The 22,645-nt window shown below is 46.3% G+C and overlaps 2 protein-coding genes across 9 annotated transcripts in view; one reads left to right on the forward strand and one right to left on the reverse strand.

Moving 5' to 3' along the window:
• The window catches only part of FOXN4 (forkhead box N4), a 54,111-nt gene that overhangs the window by 26,503 nt on the left and 4,963 nt on the right, over positions 1-22,645 (reverse strand). For 7 of the 8 annotated variants that reach the window (XM_083407318.1, XM_083407312.1, XM_083407316.1 and 4 more), the window contains exons 3-4: positions 11,546-11,667; positions 3,933-4,021 (exon numbers count right to left, since the gene is read on the reverse strand). In XM_083407318.1, coding sequence (XP_083263444.1) covers positions 3,933-4,018 — 86 coding nt within the window. In that variant the 5' untranslated portion in view covers positions 4,019-4,021; positions 11,546-11,667. Of the gene's footprint in view, positions 1-3,932; positions 4,022-4,708; positions 4,816-11,545; positions 11,668-22,645 lie in introns of those variants that run through there. The other variant, XM_083407313.1, reaches the window with a different exon arrangement.
• MYO1H (myosin IH) overlaps positions 16,830-22,645 on the forward strand; it is a 70,411-nt gene continuing 64,595 nt past the window's right edge. Inside the window, exon 1 of the mRNA XM_083407257.1 lies at positions 16,830-17,110. Coding sequence (XP_083263383.1) covers positions 16,985-17,110 — 126 coding nt within the window. The 5' untranslated portion in view covers positions 16,830-16,984. The remainder of the gene's footprint in view (positions 17,111-22,645) is intronic.

Below are 22,645 nucleotides of genomic sequence, written 5' to 3' on the forward strand. Positions count from 1 at the left end.
TCAGTGGTAAAGATCGGGTTTTCCTAGGGAAAGCAGTGGGGCAAAAAAGAAAAAAGAAAAAAAAGGGCTAGCTTTAGAAGTGCTTGGGCACAGAGCAGAAAAGCCCAGGCAGGACAAAGGGGCCTGTGGAGGAGTCCTCAGGCGGGAGCCCTATTTACTGAGACACACAAGCGCACGAGTGCGGCAGCCCTGGGTGCCATCTGGGGGCTGCACATCTAGTGGTTAGAGTGTCAGACTAGCACTCGGGAGGCCGGGGCTAGAGCCCCACTCAGCTATGAAGCCCCCTGGGCTCTGAGCCCAACCTACCTCACAGGGTTGCTGTGGGGATTAAGTGAGGAGGGGGAGAACCATGTGACCGTCTTGAGCTCGGAGGGGTGGGAGGTGGGATATAAACACAATTAATTATAAGATGAGATGAGATGTCATCATGGGCCTGGCCATGCTTGTGTCTGCGCAGCACTCTCCCTTGCCGGACCAGGATCAGGTGTGCGCATTGTAGCACTTGGGACAAAGGCTAGTTCTTAACATTTAAGCATCACGGCATCTATCAAACCAGGCAACAGGGAGCAGTGTCTGCACAAAGGTTTGATGGTCAGAGAACTGAAGGCCTCTCAGATCGGTCTTTCAAAACTGCGACACTCTTCCTTCGTTCCTTTTCATTCCCCTCCCCGCCCCCTCCTTTAAAATACTGTATTGGAAACCGGGTCTCTTCTAAGTTCCGCAGCCCAATGGAAACATTTCAAGGGAGAGAGCGGAGTGTTCTCAGCACAATCTCAGCCTCCCGCTCACTAATTGGGGGCCAATTCCCATTTTGTGGAGTCTTCATGCGCCCCCCCCCCATGGAGAACTCGGGGCTGCAGGTTCCAGTTGCGGCTGCAGTGACAGCAAGAGAGTAAACAGACCTGATAGAATCTGACAGGTCCATTCTCTTCTTAAAATCAGTCAGTCTGAAAGATTTTCTTTTACATAATCCAATGTGCTTTCTCATGAAGTAGAACAAATGCTACCATGCACTTTGGGGTACAATCTAGGGTTTTTTAAATACACTTTTACTCCTTTTAAATGGGGTTGGGCAAATTAGTTTAGAATACATAATAATAAATTACAGCATTATGTTTTACAAACTTTGGGAACTCGGTTTGTACCGGGAAAAAAGTTCCAATAATAGCATGTATGCCTGCTTTTTTTTTTTAAGGTATTATGTTCAGCATGATCACTTATAAATAAGTTCCATTTCAGTTTGTGGAAGGCTTGTATCTACAAATGAAAATGATATTTATTTTCCTTCTGTCTTGAATTCAAAATGATCTCACTCACTCAAAAACAATAACGTTATCTGCAAAACCTACTAGAAGGCATATATAGGTTACCTACAACTTTTATTTAGCAATGAAATCCATCCTTTACAAATGCCAGGATATGTCAAGAGTCCTCCAGACGAAAGAGCAGCATAAGGTGTTCCATGAACCTTTTCCCCATGGAGCTTCAAAGAATGTTAGCAAGTTGCTTGTTGAGCAATGAAAGGCTAGAGCAGGAATGTTTGCCGTGGGAAAGAGTGTCTGAAAGTAGTAGCTGCCCAAAGCAAAAGGGTAGAAGATCCTCCAGCAGAGAGGGAAGGGGGCTTCTGAGTCGCCCATTCCAAATGCACAAAAGTTGAGGAGTTTTTAAAAGTGCTTTTGAGTAGGTTACCTGATGGTAGATTAATTGGTAGGAGCTTCATAGGTAAAGCTAAAGGTACCAGTCACAGACGACACTGGGGTTACAGCGCTCATCCCGCTCTATAGGCTGAGGGAGCTGGTGTTTGTCCGTAGATAGCTTCCGGGTCATGTGGCCAGCATGACTAAGCTGCTTTTGGCGAACCAGAGCAGCGCACGTAAACGCCGTTTACCTTCCTGCCTATTTATCTACTTGGACTTCGATGTGCTTTCGAACTGCTAGGTGGGCAGGAGCTGGGACTGAACAACGGGCGCTCACCCCGTTGCGGGGGTTCGAACTGCTGACCTTCCGATTGGCAAGCCCTAGGCTCTGTGGTTTAGACCACAGCGCCACCCGCGTCCAGCCAGGAGCTTCATAAAAAGGTAAAGGTACCCCTGCCCGTACGGGCCAGTCTTGACAGACTCTAGGGTTGTGTGCTCATCTCACTCTAGAGGCCGGGAGCCAGCGCTGTCCGCAGACACTTCCGGGTCACGTGACCAGTGTGACGAAGCTGCTCTGGCGAGCCAGCACCAGCGCAGCACACGGAAACGCCGTTTACCTTCCCGCTATAAAGCGGTACCTATTTATCTACTTGCACTTAAGGGTGCTTTCGAACTGCTAGATGGGCAGGAGCTGGGACCGAACGACGGGAGCTCACCCCGCCGCGGGGATTCGAACCGCCGACCATGCAATCGGCAAGTCCTAGGTGCTGAGGTTTTACCCACAGCGCCACCCGCGTCCCTTTAAGGAGCTTCATACCACAATATAAAATGTAACCCAGTTTAACCCAAAGTACAGCAAGGCAACAACTGGGGGGCGTGGCTGTTTTTGTTTTTGCTGGTGGTGGTGTGTGTGTGTGTGTGTGTGAGAGAGAGAGAGAGAGAGAGAGAGAGAGAGAGTACATATAGCAGTTATTCTGCCTCCTATCACATGGTAGGATGCAATAACATTTTAGAAAGCTGCAGTGCTTTGTTTTCCTGTAAATAACTTCAGAGGGTGGCAGGAAAGCAGGACACAATAAGAAGTTTCTAAAATTCTGAACTATGTGGAGAGAGAGGAAACCTTTTCCGCTTCTTTTGTGATACTAGAACTTTGGGTCACCCATTCAAGCTTTTAAGCTGCAGTTTTACAGCAGACAAAAATTACAAAAAACCGCATGTAATTTAACTTAGGGAATTTGGTGTACAGTGGTGGGAAGTTCCACTGGTTACAATGTGGTGATTGGCCACCAACTGATATGGCTGCAAAGGGAAGTCAATAAGTTTCCAGAGAAGGAGTCTCTCAATGCCAACTGGGCATGATAGCTAAGTGGAACCTTGATATTCAGAGGAAAGATCCAAGATGGTAGGAGCAGATTCCCTGAAGGCGAGAGCCCAAAGGCATCTGCCCAACTGGCCACGCTGTACTGTACGGTGTACTCATGTGGATGCAAGGCTGATTTGAAGCCTGAGTGCTGTTGGAGCAGGGCCAGATGGAGACCCCGCCTCCCTGCTCAGGGCGCATCTGGATGGAGGGAGACAGGGAGGGAGATTCCTTTCCCCTGGACTATGGCTTGATTCAGCAAGACAATCCTTAGACGCTCAATATTCAAAGCGTACGGATGGCTGGCATTAACTTCCAAACTGCCATAGCTCATGCTGGATAAAGTATGGGGTTTAAACTAAAGAAATACACACACACACACACACACACACACACACGAAAAAAGAAATTTTTAAAAAATGGGTTTTATAAACAAGAATAATGTTATACCAATAAGTATACCAAGTTTTCTCATGTCATTTGTATGAACACATGAGTCTTCGGTAAAACAGACGGAGGCCAGAATGTGTCTGTGATTTTGCTACGTGTCAAAGACACAAAATCTCTTATGCACGCAGAACCCGTCATTCATTTCAGTGGAAGGGCTGAACCATGTTTGCACACCAAGGAGTGTACAGATGTTCTACCTGGCATTTACACACCTCCAGAAGCCATTTGAGGGGGACAGAAATCCCCAGTAGCACCTACTAAAATGCTCTGCCAGGTTCCCAAGGGAAGAGATAAATAATTATTAACCCTTAGTTACTGAGCACATCCTAAGATGCAAGAAATTGCCAGGCTGGAGAGCTAATTGAAAAGCAAAGGGCAAATGTGAAATTGATTTGTGTGCACGGGGGCAAATGACACTCAGAGCACCGTTTCACAGGACAGCAGGGAGAAATACAAATTCATTAAGAAAGAAAGAAAATGCTCACCTATATTCTTGTGGAGAAGGGTGGTGGCTTTGCCCTGAATTTCGAATGAGGCCAGACATGACGGAGGTGATATCACTTTCTATCATTTCCTACATGGAAAGAAGGGGAGAGGGACACACAAGTATGACAGAACTACCCAGTATTTCAACAAATAAAGAACTAGCCTCTTGATTGTTTAAAATGCTATATATGATGACACCCAAATCTTACATATTTTGCTTCAGAAGAAGATTTCCTTGGATTTTTTTTTAAAAAACCTTTGTTGATGCTTAATGAGCAAACACTAGTATATAATGAGAGGAAAATCCACCATTATCAAGTGGATAAATTTGGGATAAACAACATTTTGCAGTCCAAATTCAGTAAGATTTACACAGGACCGACTTTCCAGGCATTTTTGCTGTGAGTGTCCTCATCATATGTATCTAGAGAGAGAGCAGCCTGACCCACTGGACTCAAGGTGGACTTTGCCGTATTTTCAAAAGTACAACCCATTGAAGTGAAATAATTGCTCAAAAGAAAACAAATAAAGAAAGAAACCCGCTGATTGCAGAAGTGGGTGAAAATAAACGAAGTCAAAGCAGCTGACAAGTCTGGGGGGCAATAATCACTGCAGCATCTTTTATCCCAATGCCACTTTGTTTTCACGGGGAGGAAGGCGAAGCTGGTCCCAGACCCCCTTATGCCCCCCCCGGGTCCCGGGCTCCCCACCCGCGGGATCTCTTCGGGGGCCCTGCGGCTTTTGCACCCTGGGCGGGGCGGGGGGAGGCAGGTACCTGCACCACGATGGCGGCGGCGGCGGCTGCCCGGGCGCCCGGCTGCTCCCTTCGCCCGGCGGGTTGCGCTCTCCTCGCTTCCTCCTCGCTCGCCAAACCGTTTTTAAATTTCCCTCTCGGGGAGCTGTCCAGCCTGGAGCATGCGCAGAAGGGGCGGGCCGGCGGCGGCGGGGCGGGGGGGGCAGCTCCGGGCAGGCGGCGCCCTCCTCTCTCTCTCTCTCTCTCTCTCTCTCTCTCTCTCTCGGCCGGCGGAGCAGCCCGGGCGCCGCCCCAAGCTCGCCGCGGGAGCCCGGAGGCAGTGCGCGGAGCCGGGTCTCGGCCGCGAGGAGCTCCCAGTCGCCCCGAGACGCGGCTCGGCGGCAGCGCCAGGAGGGCGGGCGGGCCGGCCTCCCCTTTGGCGCCGCGGCGCCCGCGCCTCCAGCCGCGGGAAAGGGCCCGCGAGGAGGAAGCGGGGAGATGAGGGGCTGCGCGGAGCCCGGCCGGGAGAGCAGAGTGGTTGAACTGTGGAACTCCCTGCTGCAAGAGGAGGCGGGGAGGCCCCGGCAGAGCCAGGATGTCTCTTAGGAGGGGCAGAACCTCGGGGGGAGCTGCCCCCCCCGCCCCACCAACCTGGATGGTTTTGAAAGAAGATTGGACAAATTCATGGAGGAGGAGAGAGCTCTGGATGGCTGCTAGCCAGAGTGTCCCCAGTAAAATATTTGAGGGGCTGCTCCTTCCCAGTTGATGGGTATTGCCGTTCAAAGGGTGTGTGCGCGCCATGTCATGCGACTGATTAGGCAGGGCAGGGCTTACTTGCAGCCCCCCCATACTTTATTCAAGTTGCCCCCCCCCCCCGGTTGGAGGCATCAATACTTCTGAATCCCAGTTGTTGGAAACCAGAGATCTTGTGCTCAGATCCTGCTTGCAGGTTTCCAGCAGGCCTTGGGGAGCCCCTGTGGAAACGGTTTGTGGGACCCAGCAGGGCTCTTCCAATGTTCCGATGTTTTCTGCCCACCCCGCCCATTCCAGGTCTCCCTGGGGCTTTCACAGACAAACAATAAGCTTTGCCAGTTCTTACCAGAAACAGAAAACCTCTGAGCACATGCAGATTCCCTTTTGATTGCTTCCAGATGACCTGTTTATTCAGCAATCCTCATGCATTTGCACAAAGTTTGTAAACCGCTTTAAGATTTCATTAATTGCAAGTGGTATATAAATGCTGTGAAAAAAAGTACAAATAATAAATGTGCAATTGTGTTTCATTTTTGCTTTATGTATTATAGTACGGTTATTCCATGTGTTGTGATGTAAGTTGTCCTGCACTTCTCTTTGGAGGAAGGGTGGGGTCTAAACGCAGTTCAATAAATAAACAAACTAGGGTGCCACAGATGGACATAGGAAGTGTCTGCTGGATCAGGCCATTGGCCCAACTAGGCCAGCATCCTGTTCTTACCCTTGTCAGCCAGGGGCCCCCCATTATGAGAAGCCCACAAACAGGCCCCGGGCACAAGAGCAACTCTGCCCTCCTGTGGCTTCTAGCAACTGGCATTCAGAGGCATCGCTGCCTCTGACTGTGGAGGCAGAGCATTGAGTAAGCCGCCTCTTGAATTTACAAAATGCATAACCTGTGTGCAGCAATCCTGAGTCAACCTTCCTCTTCCTTCTTCCAGGTAAATTAAAGTAGACAAGGTATATCAATAAGGAGTGTTCATCTCTCTACTAGGGCATCATTCAGAATGTGTTTCTGCTACGACACACTGGCTAGCAAGTTCCAGTACTCTGCAACAAACACAGTGATTTGCTTGACAGAAATAGAGCAAAGGCCTGATCCACACATCACCATGTGCACCAAAATGGGCTAGAGAAGCGAAAAACAGCACTAGGAAAGTCTAGACACACACACACAAATTATAGTGAATAACTGCTTTTAAACAAGCAACTTATTTCCTCAGAACGCTTAATGCCTCTTTTAATTTACCAGAGCATTTAATTTCCCCCCTCCACTTGTGTTACAAATCTTCTTTGTATTTCTTGTAGATTGATATTTAAACCGAAATAGACATAAACCAGAGCGATAGGTGCTCCATTTTGCAAGGCCAGGCCTCCCCACCCCCCATGGGTGAAATTTGCTTGTAATACTTTCTGTCAGTGTAACAAATTGTAGTTAAAATCATTTAGTGTGAAATTGCCCATTAATCCCACCAGGAAAAGGCATTTAGCAAAAGTCTAGTCACTTGAGAGCATACAGATGGTGCATCGGAGTTGTACAATAGGACCAACCACTGATTATATGCAGGGATGTAACGGACAAAAAGGTCTTCCTGAAACCAAGGTCGGAAGAAGTGAGGGTGGTCCTAGTGCCTGACTGGTTCAAATAGAAGGCAGTCTTTACAATATCAGCAATAAGCAAAATGCACAAGTATGTTGAGAACAACCAGGGCAGAGAAGGTGAAACGGCTGCAGAGTGAGGCCAGTGACTTTGTAGCTTATAAAGTAGCTCTCTGTACCTTGGCAGCTGGGAAGATTAGGGTGAAAGAACCAGATAAACTAGTGGCCAACTGCAAAGGGGACTCGGAGATTTAATTTGTGCATGTTATATGAGAACTACCTATGTAACAGAGAATTTTAGTAGATTTGTCTGTGGTTTTATTGTATATGTAGTGACTGTTGATGTTTTTGGATGATGCCATGGCCTTTGGGTAGTGCAACAAAAGTTTATGAAGTTAAAAACATAGTCAGAATATATAAACATCAATATCTGGGTATTGATGCCCCAGAAAAAGGAAAATGTCTGCCTGGTGAGAAAAGAATGTCAAAGTTAGTGTCAAGTCCAGAACAGGAGAAGAGCCTGCGAGATCCGCCCCAGGGGCCCCTCTAGTCCAGACTCCTCTTCTCACAGGGACCAGCCAGATGCCTGTGGGAAGCACACAAGCAAGATTTGAGCACAAGAGGCCTCTCACCTCCAGCAGTTTCCAGCAAGTGGTCTTCAGAAGCATTGTTGCCTCTATTAACCTTAAATCTGCCTTGTAGGAATCCTTAGCAGATGACTGCAGTGCCTGGAGACGGTCAGGTCATGCATCCACAACAATGCTCAGAGGAGGAATGACTGCTGGGAAAAGCGCAGAGAGGAAAAACGCCCCGGTGCATCTGCAGCAACACAACCGGATGCCTTCCTCTGCCACAACTGCAACAAAACATGTCTCCCCTATCAGTCTCTACAGCCACAGCAGGCGCTGTAACTCGCCAACCTTTGGACTTCATCCCTGAAAGCACACTCCTCCAGTGTCTCCCGAGACAGATGGATACCAACTGTCTCCAGCTGTGGAGGCAAAGCAAAACAATCGTGGCTAGCAGCCATTGATAGCCTTCTCCATGAATTTGTCCAATCCTCTTTTAAAGGCCATCCCTGCCTCCTGTGGCGGCGAGTTCCATAGTTCAACCAATCTGCTGCATGAATAAGTGCTTTCTTTTATCACTTGTGAATGTTCTGACATTGAGCTTCATTGGATGTCCGTGACTTGCTAGTGTTATGAAAGAGGGAGGGGAAAAAAATATTTCTCAACTTTCTCCATGTCCTGTCATGGGGGTCAGTTCAAAACATCTGGAAAGCCCCATCCTGGGCAAGACTGCCCTGTTGCCCCAGCTGTTGGTGATGTTTCTTCCAGCACAAGATCTCAAATTGTTTTAGGTCTTCTGTGCTTCCTGTTACAGACAGACCTACAAGGACATGCCGGCATTGCTGTTTCTCCCCATTTATTTTGTTGAGATAGCAGATGAGCTGCTGGCATCTGCTTTGGGGTATTGCCAGGACGTGAAGTTGGTCCCTTTGCAATGTGAGCTGTGTCTTCAATGTTTCATCCCCGTTTGTCCTTTCCAGATTCTACATGGACCAGGGTGAGACTTTTCTACACACGTCTCCTTGACAGGCATTAATCAAATGGGAACAATCGAGGCAGGGGTGTTATTTTTATCCAGGGGCACTTTAGCCTGATGGATCCACCCACCCTCCTCAAACGTCTCTGTCCCAAATCCTGCCACCGCTTCTTAGGTTGCTTCTGCTCAATTTTGACATGACTCGGAAATCCAATTAAACCGTTTTTTCACCTTCCCAGTCCCCAAATCCAACATTTCAGTAATTAGTAGAAACAAGCCCCTCTCGCACTTGCTCCTTTTTGTAGTCCAGGGGGCTGTGTCCCATGATTTAAAACTAACATTTTCAAAAGCACTTCATGGTTTTGGGGAATGGTCAATTAACCTTCTGTTTCCTGTGGGGAACCCCGTGAAGAACTGTCAACAGTTGGGTTTGCAGAGATTTGCCCAGTGACCTATGAGGCCAGGAGGTTCACAGATGCATGTAACTGTGTCATCATAGATTTGTTTCCTGGGTGACAATATCGCAAGAGAATGAGCCAACTGCTTGTCGGTTTTTGGCTTCTTCTGTAGCACACGGGTGACCAGCTGAATCGATCACGATGTGCTCTCCTCCCAGCTGGCGTTATGGGGTGTACTAATGGGGAACACAAGGACAAAAGGGGATTTCTGGTATCTTTCAGACATTTCCCCTTCCTCTTTCCCTACACAATCTTTTCTTATTGATACTAATAACTCTGTAGACCAGAGAAAAAATTCACAAGCTACCTGCTGAGTTTTCTGTGCATTTTTAAACTATATATATAACTTGAGAGTAGCTATCCTAGTTGTCAACTATAGAGAAAAAAAGCAACATCCTATACCCATAATTTATGCTGATGCAGTCGGGGGGAGGAGGAGGGGAGGAATGTTGTAACTGCATCATCAGAACAGCTGCTGTATCCAATATTCACTTATCCTGGGACACACACACAAAACACAGGAAATGGTGCAAAAAGGCAGACACACATCCCTGGCTACCTACGTGCTCTTGTAGTGATGTAAAGGTAAAGGTAAAGGTACCCCTGCCCGTACAGGCCAGTCTTGACAGACTCTAGGGTTGTGCGCCCATCTCACTCAAAGAGGCCGAGGGCCAGCGCTGTCCGAAGACACTTCCGGGTCACATGGCCAGCGTGACATCACTGCTCTGGCGAGCCAGAGCTGCACACGGAAACGCCGTTTACCTTCCCGCTAGTAAGCGGTCCCTATTTATCTACTTGCACCCGAGAGTGCTTTCGAACTGCTAGGTTGGCAGGCGCTGGGACCGAACGGGAGCGCACCCCGCCGCGGGGATTCGAACCGCCGACCTCTTGATCAGCAAGCCCTAGGCGCTGAGGCTTTAACCCACAGCGCCACCCGCGTCCCTGTAGTGATGTGGGAAAGCTTAAAAAATTGCTCCCAATGATGTCAGGATAGCTGCAAAGTTCTGCCACCAAAAGAGGTCTGGAGGAGAATAGGTGATGGTGCCATTGTGCTGCTCCCCTGGAAGGGGGCATGTCCACCCCCCATAGCTGCGCCCTCAAAACAGCTTTGGGCATGTCTCACGTTCTTCCCATGTAATAGAATTTCATCAGCCAGCCTAATTTAGATTGCTCCAATATACACTATTCTAATAGGATACAATCTGCGGCTAAGAACATAAGAAGAGTTGCTGGATCAGGCCAATGGCCCATTCAGTCCAGGATCCATGTTCTCACATTGCCCAACCAGATGTGTTTAGGAAACCCGCAAGCCAGACCCAAGCGCAAGAGCCCTGCCCCCTCCTGCAATGCCCAGCAATGGACATTCAGAAGCACATGGAGGCAGAGCAGAGCCTCCTGGCTAGTAGCTCCATGAATTTCTCTATTCCTCTTTTAAAGCCATCCAGGCTAGGGGTCATCACTGCCTCCCGTGGGAGCAAGCTCCATGGTTTACGGTAGCTATGCACTGGTCTATTCAAGCCCAAATACACAGAATCCACATTGTTATTAGCTCTGCAATGGATGTACCACGAACTCCCACCATAAGCTGTTTATGATGCGCAATTTCATCTGAAGGAATGGGTGCCGGACTATTGGACGATGAATTGCGTCCCTTTAAGGCATTTGCTGGCTGCTGTTTGCAGTGGCTCAAGGTGGGTGGAGAACGCAGGAAAGGCTGTTCTCGCCTCTCTCAGGAACATCATTAGACACAGAGAAGGATGTTAGTGGTTTTTTTAAAACAAATTCTCATGGCCAAGATTCTCAGTGCGCAGCTTGCACTGTGGTCACCTACTAACAAGTGTCAAAGTCACCCACTGCTGACAGTGGAGGTGCCAGGGCTGAATTGCTGCCAATAAGTTAAGCATCCCATCTTGGGGGGGGGGGGGTGTTTAAAGAGCTGCTGACAGATAGTGATTGCCCTTCTCCGTGACTGAAGGGGGAAGCAATGTGTTGCCTCTCCTCTGCACTCAGGATGGATTACTCATTCAAAATGACAGGTCCTGTCCTGCTTCTCCAAGTTTGGAGTGCTCTCAACGCACAGATACTTAACGTTAATTCAAGAACCAGTCATGTCAGATGGCCAAGTTCAAATCCCCCCTCCTCTCTCTCTCTCTCTCTCTCTCTCACACACACACACACACACACACACACAAAATAGTATGTTTTGAAAGGCCTGAGCCAATAATAAACACCATCCACCGGGCTTGCTTCCTCCCATGTGGCTCTCATTTAGGACATATCCCCAGCACACTGTCTCCATTGACGGGTAAATATATATGTGTATTTTTTAATGCCTCAAGAGGGGTCTGAATGATAAAAGAAACCTGGTGCATTAACTAAAAGCTCTGTGATTTTATATTGATCTCGCCATGCAGATGTCAGCGCTTCTAATAATTCTTTCAGTTAAACCCAAACGCGATCAAGTCCAGGTTTTCGTAATACAATTAGGCTTGTATGGTGGTTCTGGGACGGGGCAGGAAATACTGACCTTTCCACAACTCCTCAATGTGGACCAGAATCACATTGCTTGCTTTCTTTGTCCCTGGATGTGTGATGTCAAATGGATCCCCCTCCTCATCTGTCCACAGTCAGTGGATTTTTCCCATTGGCCTTAAAGAGAGGGAGTAATCTGATGAATAGCCAAACAGTAAAATGCAGCTGAAACGGAGAGGGGGGGGGTGTCCTTCACGTTTTTGTATTTGATTTACTTCCTACTTCCTTATTTAATCACTGGGTTCCTAAAGGCCCCCTTGAGTGCGAATGACCCATGTTTTGTTGCTAGGGATGTGCCACTGACCCAAGCCAAGACCCCTGCCCTAGTTCACCTATCAGACAAAAATGAATATATTCCAGGAGCTATCAGCTTCCATTATCACTAACTGAGCCTGGCAGGTGGAGACGGGCCTCATTATTTTTAATTGGGTCCTATAGTTCTGCAGTTAAATAAAACACAATGGGCTCAGTCATTCAGGAAGATCTGCAGAAGACCTTCTGAGGAATAGGAGCCCTCCAGGAGAATCCCGTCTTCCCCCTCCACGTCTACCGGACTTTGGCAGGAAAGGACTGCACAGTGGATGGTGCCCAGCACAATCCTGCTCTTTTGTCTGCTTTGGAGTCAGGAGAAAACCAATTCTGCTCCTTTTATTGTTTTTGGCCATTTTCAAAACAATACACACCCTCTTAGGCGAAGGGCTGTAGCTCTGTGGCACAACATCTGCCTTGCAAGGAGAAAACATTGAGCTAGGTGGAGCCAGGATCTGACGTGGTATAAGGAAATCTTTAAAAATGATGATGATGATGATAGTTTACAGTCAATCAATGAAGTTACTCAATCCACTATGAAATGTCTGTGAAGCGCTCATGATGAAGGCATTCTTAGCGGCAGCCCCACCACGGTGGAATGTGATTACGTGAGATGTCAGAGTCCGACCAGGCCGGCCCATCCATTTGGCCACTGGGAGAAGAGGATGGGCCATTGGCTGGATATAGCCGGCTCTTCTTAGGTTGTTCTCTTCGTTCTCTTGCAGCCTTCAAGACGTTCCACCTTTTCCCACCACCTTTAGCAACTTGTTTGATCTGAGCTGCAGAACTTTCCAATGTTTACCTGATTTTGATAATTTTACATTATGCTGGATTAGCGTTGGTCCTCTTGGCTTTTTAGAAACATTTTGAAATATTGCTTTAAGATTTTGGCAGTGCTTTGCAGTCTTAAATTGTATTTTATTGCTTATCTGATATGTCATTTGTAAAAATATTTTGGATGATTTTTCCCCTTGAAAAGTAGTATGCAATTTACATCTCATTCCTCTTTGCTGCTTTGTGTGTGTGTGTGTAATCTGAGAGCTGAAAAATCAAAATATACTCAGTTTGCCATAAATGCTTCCATTGTAATTCAAGGTGGATGGCAGGGATGGTTAGATCTGTCAATTTACGTTTCTCTAAATTTTTAATTTTTCAGTATTTCCAGTGCAACACATTTCCACATTCATTTGTGTTAAATATCTATATATGTTGAACTTTTAAACATTAAAACTCTCTTCCTCCTAATAAACACACCTTTGCATGTGAATTTGCCTAATATAACACATTTTAAAAAGAATTTCCCCCAAATATAATACAGTTTAAATGTTATTTTAGCTTTTAATAATAAAGAAAAAATTAAATTGTCCCATAAATTTGCATGTTTGAACACATTTTTCTGCATTGTAAAATCTGGAGAAGTGCAAATTTTCAAGGCAAGCTGCACTCTGGTTTGCATATTGTTTTGAGAATGAGACCAGTCCACATTAAAATGCAAACCAAACCAAATTTCTACCCCACCTCTGGTGAATGCTAAGATCTGAAGAAGTCCCAGAACATTTTCTGATTCACAAGGCCCTGTGATTTCCATTCCCATTTGCAATGAGCGCCAAAAACAGCCCCTTCCCCTGGACAGTCCTAGGCTGAGAGGCTTGGCAGTTCAGGCAGCCCAAGAGCAAATGCTTGCTGAGAAGACCTGTTTTTGCAAAGCTTTTGTTACACCCCAGCTCTAAATGATAAAGTCTTTAAAAAAACCCTAAAAGATGAGAAGTATTCACAAAAGTAAGAGTGAAGATATAGCAGCCCAGCAGAGGGCTTAATCTCTGTTGTCACCTTTGTCGTTGTCCCCCCACCAAAAAAACAATCCAGGAAAGAGAGATGGAGTTTATGACCAGAATAACAGGGGCAACAATGAGCTCATTCAGACCTCAGCTGATGTTGGGGGGCCACATTCTTCAGGAGGGGCATGTCAGAAGGGAGTCCCTCCAAGGCGATTCGCAGGCCACAGGGGCTTCTCCTCAGCCCCCAAGGATGCTCTCCCACAGCAAAGGCCAGCTTGGGTGGCTCTGATGAAAGCCTCTCCAGATGTGTGCTCATTTCTATGCATGAGTATTGGAAAGCAGGTTCCCCCTCTCCGCAAAGTGTGTTAAGAATTGCAACATGAAAAACCCTAAATGGGAAGTCTAGGCTCTGTTTTCCCACAATCGCAGGTTGTAACATAAGCTGTCTCTTCTAAGTATATTTGGGGGGCGGCAATGTAAAGAGCTAATCGTACCCCCTTACAGCAGGACCAGCGATGATAACTGGATTTGTTTACAATTTCTCCAGAAAATCAAAGAGCAGTTCCAACGATTTATACTGAAATAAAAAAATTAAGGTCTATATATAATAAATGTTCATAAATGTACCAAGCAAACACGTACATAAATATATGAACCACATGTCTGAAGCAGCACAGGAAAACAGCCTGGAAACCATTTTGACTCCCAAACTGACCAAATGATTTCTCTGCAAGGTCAAGGAAAATGGAAAAGCCTCTCCATTGTCTTTTCATTCACAAATCCTGTCGTGAGGGTATGTCTGTGTATGAATAGGGTGAGCCTATGACCTGGCTCAGGAACTAAGTATTTATCATTACAAAAGACTGGCCAGGCTACCCAGGATATCCAATCAAGTGAGCATTAACAGGTAACCTGCCAGACAGGAGGGAAACAACGAACTCAGATTTCTCTTGAGCTACACCCTTTCTGTGATGTAGGTATGATGTTTCTGAGGGTGGTCTTGGACTCCAGGGCAGGCAATTAAAAATGTCTATATAAGGGCGGGCACGCCTTTGTTCGGGGTCCTCCTCCTTTCCTGCGTGTGAGGGGAGCATCCTGTTGCAACAGTTCAATAAAGATCAGGCTTTTCAGCTGCTTTGCTTCTCAATACGTATTCTCTGGTTGGCCTGTTCTTTTCTCCGACCGATTGAGAACCTGCAAAAGACTCTATAAGGGCTCTTATTCCCCCATAAGGGAATAAGGGCAGATTTTCATTTATTACAATACTAACTTGCAGACTTGATAAGATTTAATGTGCTTGTTGAATTAGTATTTAGGAAAGCCAGCATTCTAGCACGGGGGGGGGGGGGTTGTGGTGGGCATTGTCTTCTGAGGATGCTCCCTTGTGTCACTAAGTCAGTCTTGAGTATACCTTGCAGGCCCCCATCAGCAGAGGACGGGGCTGAGACTAACAGATAGTCAGGAAAATGCACAAGGCAGTCGACCTCATAAAGATGAAAACACCGTAAGTAAAGAAGATTTCCCCTCTTACCAATGGGGCCTCTGTGTGTTTTATTTACTCTTTTAAGCAATGCTAGTGATAATAGAATCATAGACTTGTGGAGGTGGAAGGGACCCTGAGGTCCATTTAGTGCAGCTAGTGCTTTTTTCCTGGGGGTACACAGACCCCCTGAATATTTTGTGAATCTTTTTACTTTTGTCCATTTACTGTATTTATTTTTTCTGATTTGAACAATAAAATGGTGATCTTCTTGAGTCAAAATGAGATTACCCCTCAGCATTTTTTTTTAATAATAATAATAAATTTTATTTATATCCCGCCCTCCCCAGCCGAAGCCGGGCTCAGAGCGGCTAACAACAGTAAAATGATAAAACATTCTAAAATCATTTCATTATAAAAATAATTCCAATCAGATTGATGGCAACCATTAAGCAAAATTCTGTGCAGATTGCCAGAGGAGGGGGTCAGGCTGCGCCCTGACCAAAGGCCTGGTGGAACAGCTCTGTCTTGCAGGCCTTGCGGAAAGATGTCAGGTCCCGCAGGGCCCTAGTCTCTTGTGACAGAGCGTTCCACCAGATCGGAGCCATGGCCGAAAAAGCCCTGGCTCTAGTTGAGACCAGCCTAACCTCTCTGAGGCCTGGGACCTTCAGGATGTTTTTATTTGCAGACCGTAGGTTCCTCTGTGGGGCATACCAGGAGAGGCGGTCCCGTAGGTACGAGGGTCCTAGGCCGTAAGAAAAAAAGCACTGAGTGCAACCCCCTGCAATGCAGGAATCTCAACTAAAGCATTCATGACAGACGGCCATCCAACTTCTTCTTAAAAAACTCCAAGGAAGGAGAGCCCACAACCTGCTGAAGGAAACAGTTCCACTGTCAAACCAATCTTACTGGCAGAAAGTTTTTTCTGATGTTTAGTCGGACTCTCCTTTCTTGTAACTTGAAGCCATTGGTTTGAGTCCCACCCTCCAGAGCAGGAGAAAACAAGTTTGCTCCATCTTCTGTGTAACAGCCTTTGAGATATTTGAAGATGGCCATCGTATCTCCTCTCAGTCTCCTCTTCTCCAGACTCCAGGCTAAACATCCTCAGCTCCCTCAGCTGTTCCTCTTAAGGCTTGGAACTCAGCTATACAGCTGCAAATAAAATGTTTTAAGTGTGACACTGGATGGTGATGGTGAGCCTTATGGAAAATTCAATGTATTTTTAAAAAACGGTTTTAAAAAAGCATTTTCAGAACGCTTTTAATATGTGTGTAGATTCCACCTTGGATTCCAAACCCTGGATCATCTTGGTTGCCATCCTCTACACACCTTCCAGATTGCCAATGCCCTCCTTGAACTGAACACAGTGTTGTTTTAGGTGGGGTCTGACCAAGGCAGAAGAGAGAGATACTATTATTTCCCTTGATCTGGACATTATATTCTTCTGTTGTTGCACTCTAGAACAGCATTCGTTTCTCTCTTTTTTGCTGCTGCATCACACTGTTGACTAGATTGGTAACTAGCTCTCTGTAAAATAAATATCCATTTCCCATCTCTCGTGAGCTGCAGCAGGCTAAATCCTTTCCAGGCTTGATGGCTGATCAAGTATGCAGGATTAAAATGCAACAAGCAGGTGCATTTATCTGCCTGAATCCTTAACGGTGCAGTAACACCCCACTTATTGCTTGTAATATTTAGAATTAATGAATGCGGCCTTGAATAATTGATGGCTGTTTTAGCACAAGCAAGAATTCAATTAAATTCGAACAAGAGACATCCAGGCATGTGGTAAGGAATTCCTCTTTCCATTTTGTCTGACTGCAACAATGCCGTTCGGATCTGGTCATTTAAGACAACTGGCAATGGAATGGGTGTGCAAGACGGAGGGGCACGGCACGTATCCGATTGCTCAAAAGTCATTCATCATGTCAGAGCAAGGCAGGAATCTGAACTCCTGGAAAGAATAACGGGTCGGAGATCTCTCTGCATGGAGGTAGGATGGCATGGAGCTGAACCCAGGCTGTAAAACGCAATAGGAATAATTAGAGCATTTGCCAGAAAAATGCTGCAGGTTCCAGAATGGCGCTTGGCCCATCGCCCTAAAGGGAGCAAGGCAGAAAGCAGGATGAGGTGTGGGGTCTGAAGCACTTTCCTTAGGCATCTGGCTTCTAAGAACCCCAGCCTCCCAAGAGCAAAAGTACAACCAGCGAAGCCTTAGAATGGGGGCTCTGTGTCCTGGCGAGGGGCTGGGAGAAGGCAGCTATAGGCACTTGTGGTGGGCATGTCCGAAGGTGGCAGATTGGGGGGAACAAGTGTTTAATGAGCAAGTGTTTAAAGTGAGTATTTTACTCAGGGTTTAATGAAATAGAGCTAGTGCTGTGTAGCGGTTAGACTAGAGTGTCAGACTAAAACCTGGCAGGGACCAGGGTTCAAATTCTCACTTGGCCATGAAGCTCACTGGGTAGCCTTGGGGGACAGTCACTGCTTCTAAGCCTGACCTACCTTGCAGGGTTCTTGTGGGGATTAAACTGAGGAAAGGGGAAGCCATCTAGATAGTAATGAATTAAGTAAAATTACTCAACAGCATGTCGCAATGTCTGTAGCCCTTGCATTACTGAATCTGTATTTAAATGAGAATCAGGACTAGGTGGATAAACCACTAACTCTTAGTGGCAGCATAAATGGTTATAGCTGCATTCCGGAATGACTTAAAAGGTGCAACCCTGAATCCCTGGTACAAAAGAGGATAGCCTCTTGCCCTTATGGGAAGATTGATCCACAAGTTAAGACCAGCTAGAGGAATAAAGCACAAAAGGACACCTTGGCGGGAGAAAGGGGGAGCTTTATTTTGTTCAGAAATTCTCCAGAAAACCAAAGACCAGTCCCAAAGGTTTCCATTAACTTGTGGATCACTTAATAAGAATGTGCTTTACAGATGTATACTGCTGTTAGTTGTTTATGTGTGGGAATACAGGTTTTCATAATGTCTTTTGGGGGGGCCTCCAGGAAAATAAAAATCAAATGCATAAAAAACAGGGGTTCCCAACATGTGCCCATAGGCATTGCAAATCTCTGAGAAATCATCCCCCTTGGAGCCCAACAAGGCACCCTGCCTCTTCCACTTCTTTTTTAAATTTCTCTTTTAAAAAACAATTTGGGGTCATTGTTGAGGTGTTGCTGTTGTATGATTTTAGGGGGGTTGTTTGCAGGTAGGGGTTATCTTTTGAGGGAAACCCTCCTCAGCTTCTCATTTTTGTAGTCATCTGTTTAGTTCTATACATTGGTTTGCAAATGTTTTAAAAAATATTCCTCATGAAATTCACTAGCATTTTAGTGCAGTTTTCTCCTGCAATTTTGCCTACTATACACATCTTTGCAAAACAGTTCCTCCTCCTATAATTTTTGTATGTTATCTTCACTTATATATACATTTACACCATGTGTGCCCTTTACACTGGCTTACTAGCAGTACATGTGAAAAGAATATTGGGGTCTTAGTGGACCACAAGCTGAACATGAGTCAACCATGTGAGGAAGCAGCAAAAAAAGCTAATGCTATTCTAGGCTGCAGCAACAGAAGTCTAGTGTCTATCTAGACCAAGGGAAGTCATACTCCCACTCTATTCCAGACCACACCTGGAACACTGTGTCCAGTTCTGGGCACCACAATGTAAGAAGGATGTTGACAAGCTGGATGGTGTGCAGAGGAGGGCAAGCAAGAGGATCAAGGGATCAACCAAGCCTTATGAGTAGCAGTGGAGCAAGCCGATCGGGTCCCTGGGGCGGTGTGCGTGCCCTGTGCCTGAAGGCGGAACCAGCTGCCCACGGGGGCGGGGCCAGCTGGGGCTCTGTGGGGCCTCCGAGGAGTCTGCCTGCCTCCTCCCATTCAGCCGCCCTACAGCTGGGTCGGGGGAGGCAGCGGGTGGACCATTTGGGCAGTGAGGCACCCAAGCCACCACATCTCGCTCAGGAGAGACGCATAGCTCAGGCATGGGTGCAAGCCCCACGGCGAGTGCCGCCCGGCATTTTGTCACCCCCCTCAGTGGTGACACCTGGGGCGGCTCGCCCCCTCTTCCTCCGCCCCTGCTTATGAGGAGTGCTTGAAGGAGCTGGGTATGTTTAGCCTGGAAAAGAAGAGACTGAGAGGAGATTTGATAGCCATCTTCAAATATCTCAAGAGCTGTCTCATGGAGGAGGGAGCATGCTTGTTTTCTCCTGCTCTGGAGGGTAGGACTCGAACCAATGGCTTCAAGTTGCAAGAAAGGAGATTCCAACTAAGCATCAGGGAAAACTTTCTGACCGTAAGAGCTGTTTGGTAGTGGAACAGACGCCCACGAGAGTTTGTGGGCTCTCCTTCCTTGGAGGTTTTTAAACAGGTTGGATGGCCATCTGTCATGGATGCTTTAGCTGAGATTCCTGCATTGCAGGGGGTTGGACTAGATGACCCTTGGGGTCCCTTCCAACTCTAAGATTCTATGTACATTCTGGTACACTTTACTTGCCTGGAGATGTGCAGAGTTTGAAGGGTGGGTGGACAGTGCAAATTAAGTAAGTCCATCTTGAAATGTGAACTGAGTTTAATTTCTTCCCCATTACTAATTGCACACTATGTAGACATGCATAGAATTGCAGGTGTATGTTGAGGAATTTAAGACTATGCAGTCAGATGAACCACACTACAACTTACTTCTGAGGAATCACCCAGAGCTGGATTGAACATATTGTTGTGATGCTTGTGGGGGGGGGGAGGGGTTAGGGTGTGTGCCTCAGCCCCTTCTAATTCCTGGACCCAGCAAGGGTTACAATCTAATGGAGGATCCCGCTGTTGAAGTAGCCAGGCAAGGGCCATCATGACCCCTAAGTGTGGGTATAAATAATGGGTGGGGTATAAATAATAAATTATTATTATTAATATTAAGAAAGGAAGTTGCTCTGTGTTAGAGGGCAAATGGGTGGGTCAACTGGTCAGTGGTTAGGCGGACCAAAGCCGGAGCCAGGGGGTGTGTGAGAATTGGTCTAGAAGCAGGCAGCAACCTGAGGGGGAGAGAGAGGGAAATGAAGACCCAGGTAACTACCAACAGGTGAATTTGATATCAATACAGGCAACAACCAATTTAGGCACGTCCGAATGACGCACAATTACATACGTGTACACAGTGCCAAACCCAGAAGTAGTGCCAAACCGTCATAAAAATGTCACAAAAAGGGGCGGAACAAGGCAGGGTGGGGTGGAATGGGGTGGAGTGGACTTAGGTGAGGATTGCCTGTAGGAATGATCCTAGAACAGATAATGCAACAGTTGCTCTGTGAGCACTTAGAAAGGATGCTGTGATTACTATGACCCAACACAAGTTTCTCAAAAGCAAATCTAATTTCTTTCTTTGATGGAATCACAAGCTTGGTGGATCTGGGGAATGCTGTGGATGTAGTATATCTTGATTTCAGCAAGGCTTTTGACAAAGTTCCCCATGATATTCTTGTGAGGAAACTGGTAAAATGTGGGTTGAATGAGGTAACAGGTGGATTTGTAGCAGGTTGACTGACCAAACCCAAAGAGTACTCATTATTGGTTTGTCATCATCCAGGAAAAAAGTAATAAATGGGATGATGCAGGGCTCTGTTCTGGGCCCACTGATGTTCAACGACTTTATAAACGACTTGGATGAAGGAATTGAGGGGATGTTTATCCAATTTGCAGATGGCACCAATGTGGAGGGGGAGCTAATGCCACAGAAGACAGATTCCAAATTCAAAATGACCTCAACAAATTGGAGAACTGGGCGCAAGCTAGCAACATGAATTTCAATAGGGACAAATGTAAGGTTCTGCATTTAGGCAGGAAGAACCAGATAAACAAATATAGGATGTGGTACACCTGGCTTTTTCATATGTACTAGCAGTACATATGAAAAAGATCCGGAGGTCCTGGTGGACCACAAGCTTAACATGAGTCAACAGTGTGATGCAGAAAAAGCTAATGCTATTCTCGGCTGCATCAACAGAAGTCTAGTGTCCACATGAAGAGAAGTAATAGAACCCCTCTATTCTGCCTTGGTCAGACCACACCTGGAATACTGTGTCCAATTCTGGGCATGGGCATAGCCAAGGAAGGGTAGGGGGGCAGCTGCCCCCCTAAATCAATACAAATCTGAGGTTCTGCACCCCCCAAACAAAAGCCTGCCCCCCTAACAAAAATCTTGGCTATACCCATGATTCTAGGCACCACAATTTAAGAAAGATGTTGATAAGCTGGAAGGTGTGCAGAGGATCAGTTGAAGTAGCTGCTGATGTTTATCCTAGAAAAGAGGAGACTGAGAAGAGATATGATAGCCATCTTCAGATATCTCAAGAGCTGTCACATGGAGGATGGAGCAAGCTTGTTTTCTCCTGCTCTGGAGGTTAGGACTTGAACCAAGGGCTTCAAGTTACAAGAAAGGAGATTCAGACTAAACACCAGGAAGAACTTTCCGACAGTAAGAGCTGTTTGACAGTTTTCTGAATCAAAATTGGACTCCCTCTGTACTATTTACACCTGAAAATTTGCAGAGTCATAGAATTGTAGAATCATAGAAAATTTGTAGACTCATAGAGTTGGAAGGGATCCTGACTGGGATCTAGTCCAATCCCTGCAATGCAAGGTAGAGGTCTACAGCCTCTTGAAGGAGACCATTCCACTCTTACCACAAGTAAGATCTTCCTGATGTTTAGTTGGAATCACGTTTCTTGCCATTTTAACAATAACAATAACAACAAATTATTTATATGTTGCCCCAGCCACTCTGGGCGCCTTCCAACAAAATAAAACATGAAACATCCATTGGTCCCCATCCTGCCCTGTGGAGCAGGAAAAGACAAGCTTGCTCTATCTTCCATTTAACAGCTTTCAGGTATTACACCCATTTTAACTAAATTCCTAGGCAGATCAGATAATTTTACTGCTGTCCTTTTGTCAGGTGCTGTAAACAAATCACTACTAAAGTGGCAAAATTCAGGGCATCAGCAAGCATTGCTAGGAACTGGAATATTAAATCTCTTTACCAAGCACGCTAGCAATGCAGCAATCCACTGAATGTGTGACAAAACACATGCCTATCCTAGTCCTTTGCTGTGCTGATAGTTCCTAGTAGTCTTCTACTGGTCTGTAAATTGCAAATTGCATTTGTAATTGCCTGTAACTTAGAGGCTGGTCTGTGTCCATGATAATACAAATTGGATTGGGCATCATCTGAGTTTAAGAGTGAAAAAAGATTTGCTGACATTCCTTTTGTAAATTCACTTCCCCAGGTGAGGAGTCAGAATTATCATGTCTTGTGAGTTATTGAGCACATTAAACATTAACTTCTTGGTCTTATTGTTAGCCCAGTTCTCTGCACTTTTAATTTTTAAGCACCACCTGCCTTGGACCCAACTTGGCAAGAGATCCTGTGACTTTGCTCACCAGCTATGCATTATTCACCATGAAGGCTGTGGCTTAGGCTTAGCTTCCTTGGCTTCTGAGCTCCAAAAAGCACACTGGCCTCCGTTGGTT

The sequence above is a fragment of the Podarcis tiliguerta genome (assembly GCF_965153285.1).
Source record: "Podarcis tiliguerta genome assembly, chromosome: 13".
Classification (NCBI taxonomy): domain Eukaryota; kingdom Metazoa; phylum Chordata; class Lepidosauria; order Squamata; family Lacertidae; genus Podarcis; species Podarcis tiliguerta.